This window comes from Carlito syrichta, unplaced genomic scaffold (assembly GCF_000164805.1).
Source record: "Carlito syrichta isolate Samal-C Ts95f unplaced genomic scaffold, Tarsius_syrichta-2.0.1 Scaffold309114, whole genome shotgun sequence".
Classification (NCBI taxonomy): domain Eukaryota; kingdom Metazoa; phylum Chordata; class Mammalia; order Primates; family Tarsiidae; genus Carlito; species Carlito syrichta.
Genome location: NW_007253210.1, coordinates 512,837 through 517,285, shown reverse-complemented (window position 1 = coordinate 517,285; position 4,449 = coordinate 512,837). Strand labels below are relative to the sequence as shown.

At 56.6% G+C, this 4,449-nt stretch overlaps 1 protein-coding gene across 1 annotated transcript in view; it reads right to left on the bottom strand.

Moving 5' to 3' along the window:
* The window catches only part of PLXDC1 (plexin domain containing 1), an 83,125-nt gene that overhangs the window by 9,229 nt on the left and 69,447 nt on the right, over positions 1-4,449 (bottom strand). The window contains exons 10-11 of the mRNA XM_021716977.1: positions 2,521-2,581; positions 672-807 (exon numbers count right to left, since the gene is read on the bottom strand). Of these exons, the coding sequence (XP_021572652.1) occupies positions 672-807; positions 2,521-2,581 (197 nt within the window). The remainder of the gene's footprint in view (positions 1-671; positions 808-2,520; positions 2,582-4,449) is intronic.

Genomic DNA, 4,449 nt, shown 5'->3' with positions numbered 1-4,449 from the left:
GAGAAGGGAAGGGATGTGAGGGCCCAGGGGGACGGAGGAGCCTTCACAGAGCTTCCCGAGACACTGTGTGGTGCCTCCATGGGCAGACCTCTCAGCTTCATCCAAGATGCCCAGGCCTTGAGGTAGCAGAGAAGCCCCTGGGGACGGCCAGGCCTGAATGGGCAGGGCAGATGGGCACCAACCCAAGAAGGAGGGCCTGTGGTCCCAGCTGGACCCTCTGCCTGCACAGGGTCACCAGGGCAGGGAGCCAAGCGCCAGGAGGCTAAGGCGGAAGTCCCCACCACTCCAGCCGATCAGGCACTCATTCACACCTGCACGTGGGCTGAGTTCATATCTGCTACGGGGCTGGGAAGACCTCACAGGTTCTGTGAGGATGCCCGTCAGAATGAGCTAAGTGATATCAATGACCTGGCACTGGGCTGGGGCATTTGTCTTCCTCCTCTGCAAAGTAAATTCGGTCCACGGCCCAGATGCGGCCGCACCATGGTGGAGCCTGGGAGTGGTGTCCACTCCTTCTAAACCTGGCTCTGCTTCTTACCACAAGGGACCTGAACTCTCTGAGCCGCAGGTCCCTTGGCTGACAAGGAGAAGGGGCAGCTCCTACCCCTGAGAATGTTCCTCATCCCCATAGCCTCCACCCACCCTACTCCCCACCTAGGCCCAGGCCTTACCTTCCGTGGTGAGGCTGTCAAGGAAGACGGAGGAGGAGGTGGTGGTGAGGTCTCCATCAGAGGGGCTGAAGGAACTGTCAGGGGAGGCCGAGTAATGGTCCTCGTCCTGGAAGTCCTCGCACACCCTGCCCTCTGCCTGCAAGAGAGGCCAGGCACCACGCCTGAATGCATTGCACCTTCCACGTTATCCCAAAAGCAGCTTACTCACAGGGCAAGTGGTCTGTCAGCTGCTTCAAATCCTCTCTCAAGGAAGCAGCTGAGAGGCCAATCTTAAACAGAGCAGGTCTGAGCATCGGGCTGTGAATGGGATTTCTTTCTTTCTTTTTTTTTTTTTGAGTTGGAGTCTCATTCTGTCACCCAGACTGGAGTGCAGTGGCCGCTCCCGGCCACCGCAGCCTCGACCTGCTGGGCTCCGGTGATCCTTCCGCCTCAGCCTTCCAAGTAGCTGGAACTACAGGCGTGCGCTACCACGCCCGGCTAATTTTTGATTTATTGTAGAGATGAGGTCTCGCCAAGTTGCCCACGCGGGTCTTGAACCCGCGGGCTCAGGCACTTCACTCACCTTAGCCTCCCAAAGCGCGGGATTACAGGCTGAGTCACCGAGCCTGGCTTGAATGGGATTTTTTTAAGGTTAGAAAGAGACAACTCCCCCAGACACCGACTAATGAAACAGACCGTGGTGAGCGTGTGGCAGCAAGATCTGGAGGCGACATTTAATTGCTGGGCCCGGCACCTTCCAGCTGTGGGACACAGGCCAAGTCACTGGACCTCTCTGAGCCTCAGTCTCCCTCTCTGATCCCTGGGGGTGCTGGCCCAAGCTTCTGGAGTCATGTTCAAGACAAGTGAGTGCCGGGCAGCAGGCAGGGATGTGCCTGGCACACACATTGTGCTTGCCTCACAGGAAGAGACAACGGAGAGAGCAAGGGAGGGAAAGATGTAGGGGGGGATGCATCTGTCTGTGTTAGTCCAAGGTGTGAGAATAGGATGCTCCCCACCCAGAACCAAAGTGTTGAGTGTTCTGGAAAATTCCAGCAGTGAGAAGGAACCTATAAGGGATTCCAAAATGGCGGGGGCGGGGAACGTGCCTAGAGCAACCCTCCTCATTCCCAGAATGACTGCCTCCCTCAAAAGCCAGGGTACTAGAGCCTTGGCAGGCGCTTCACTGATGTCACCAGGTGCACAGTCTCCCAGAGAGGCAAGCGGTGGCTGAGGCCACAACTAGCATCCCCTCTGCGTGGACGGAGATTTCCTAGAGAGCTGTCCCCTCAGCAAGGCGTCAGAAGTGCTCCCTTCAGGGAGCCCAGAGCCCTCTATGGCAGGGGTCCCCAACCCCTTGGCCACGGGCTGGTACCAGTCCACGGGCTTTTAGGGACTGGGCCGCATAGCAGGAGGTGAGACAAGCAAGTGGGCAAGCAGGTGAAGCTTCATCTGTATTTCCAGCCACTCCTCGCTTGCATTACCGCCTGAGCTCCATCTTCGGTCAGATCAACCACGGCATTAGATTCTCAAAGGAGCTCGAACCCTACTGTGAACTGCACAGGCAAGGGATCTAGGCTGGTGCTCCTTATGAGAATCTAATGCCTGATGATCCTCCCCCGCATCTGTTGAATAATTGTCTTCCATGGAACTGGTCAGGGGATGTCAAAAAGGTTGGGGGTCTGCTGCTCTAAAGCCTTCCAAAGTGAGTCTAGTTGGCTCAGAGCAGTCTAGAAAACAAATCTCAGGAGGGAGGGATTATCCCCAAAGGCCAGAGACACCCTGAGGACAGCTTCCAGGGGCGGGGCCTGGGCAGCCCTCCTGTTCCCCACCCCCTGGCGCAGGGGCTGCAGCAGATACTCATGCCTCTCACCTCGTGGGCACAGCCGTAGGACAGCCACTCCTGGCGGTAGCGGTCAAAGCCACTGGAGCACCTGCAGAGGGACCGAGAGGTCAGAGATGTGACGGGATCCCCTTCCACTCCCCACTGTCCAGTAATGGTTCTCTGCTGATAGTGAGGGGCGGGGTGGGGTGGTCAAGTGCCCCCCAAGGTCAGTGGGCAAGCGTCCTTGGCCTCAGGCAGCCATGGGGTCAGGAGTCAGGACCTCCTGCCCACTCTCTGTTCCCCAGAAGATGAAGGCGTTCGGCATCCCTGCCCTTCTTCTGACTCCGCTCCCCAGGACCAAGGCCACATCTGCCCAGATGTGTGTGGGTGCAGGGGGCTGGCAAGACAGCATGACCTCTAGTGCTGTTAAGGTTCCTTGCCTCTGCGCTGCCGTGACATTTCCGGGAATCTGGGACATCCAGGCTCGCTCAGTGCTCCCCACCCCTTCCTAAACTCGTGAAGGAAAGGCGGGGCCAAAGGTGGGTGTCAGCAGATTTAGTCATCCCAGGACAGAAACGAGGGGCCTGGCAGAGGCTGACGCGGGTCTTTGGAGAGGACACGGGGCAGCTCGGCTGGGCCAGAAGGCATCGGGACTTCCCCTGGGAAGGGGGACGGCGTGAGGATGAACGCAAGAATGTTCTCCACGTGCATGCCCACACTTCCTCTCTTCTCTCTTCGGTGCCAGGGGAATCCAAGCCCGACCCAAGACCAGAGACATCTGCCCCGGAAGAACAGCATTCCCAGCCACCATCGCCGAGAAGGAATTCTTAGCAGGTTCCCTCTGCACCAGTAACCGCCCAGCCTTGTGAGGCCAAGGCTGTCAGTCCTTCCGTCTAACGATGCCTTCGTGGGCTGTGAGCTATTCCTCTTACATCAGGGACAGCTGACAGGGCCATCCGCACTCTCCTCTTAGGTTCCCCATGCCCATTCTATTGGGGGATGGAGGATTGGGGGGGCTAGTGGAGGCTGGAACTAAAGTCTTTCTTTTTTTTTTGAGTTGGAGTCTCACTCTGTGGCCTAGGCTGGAGTGCAGTGGCACGCTCATGGCCACCCTGACGTCGACCTGCTGGGCTCTGTTGATCCTTCCACCTCAGCCTTCCAAGTAGCCAGAATTACTGGCGCGCTACCACACCCGGTTAATTTTTTAAGATTTTATTGTAGAGACGAGGTCTCCCCAAGTTGCACAGGCTGGTCTTGAACCCCAGGGCTCAGCAATCCACTTGCTTCAGGCTCCCTAAGTGCTGGGATTATAGGCTGAGCCACCAAACCTGGTCAATTTTTAAAATTTATTTATTGTAGAGATGATATCTCGCCATGTTGCCCAGGCCGTTCTTGAACTTGTGGGCTCAGGCAATCCCGTCACCTTGGCCTTCCAAAGTGCTGGGATTACAGGCTTGAGACACCGCATCTCGCCTCTTTTTTTTTTTTTTTTTTTTAGCATTGGAGTCCCACTGTATTGTCCAGGCTGGAGTGCAGAGGCACAATCACAGTTCACCACAGCCCCAATCTCCTGGGCTCAAGCAATCCTTTGGCCTCAGTCTCCCGAGTAGCTGGGACTACAAGTGTGTGCCACCACGCCCGGCTAATTTTTTGATTTTTTTTGTAAGGATGAGGTCTCACTATGTCCTCCAGGCTGGTCTCGAACTCCTGGCCTCAGCGATCCTCCTGCCTTGGCCTCCCAAAGTGCTGGGATTATAAGTGTGAACCACTGTGCCCAGCCTAAAGTTTCTTTTAGACCAAGCTCACTGATTCAAGGACAAAGCCTTCAGTAGAGACCTCAGAGCTTCACATTCCAAGCCTTGAGCCAAGCAACCATTCAAAGGTCATGAGAAGCCAGGCTCAGTGACTCAGCCTGTGATCCCACGCCTTTGGGAGGCTGAGGTGAGTGGATTGCCTGAGTCCGCGGGTTTGAGACCC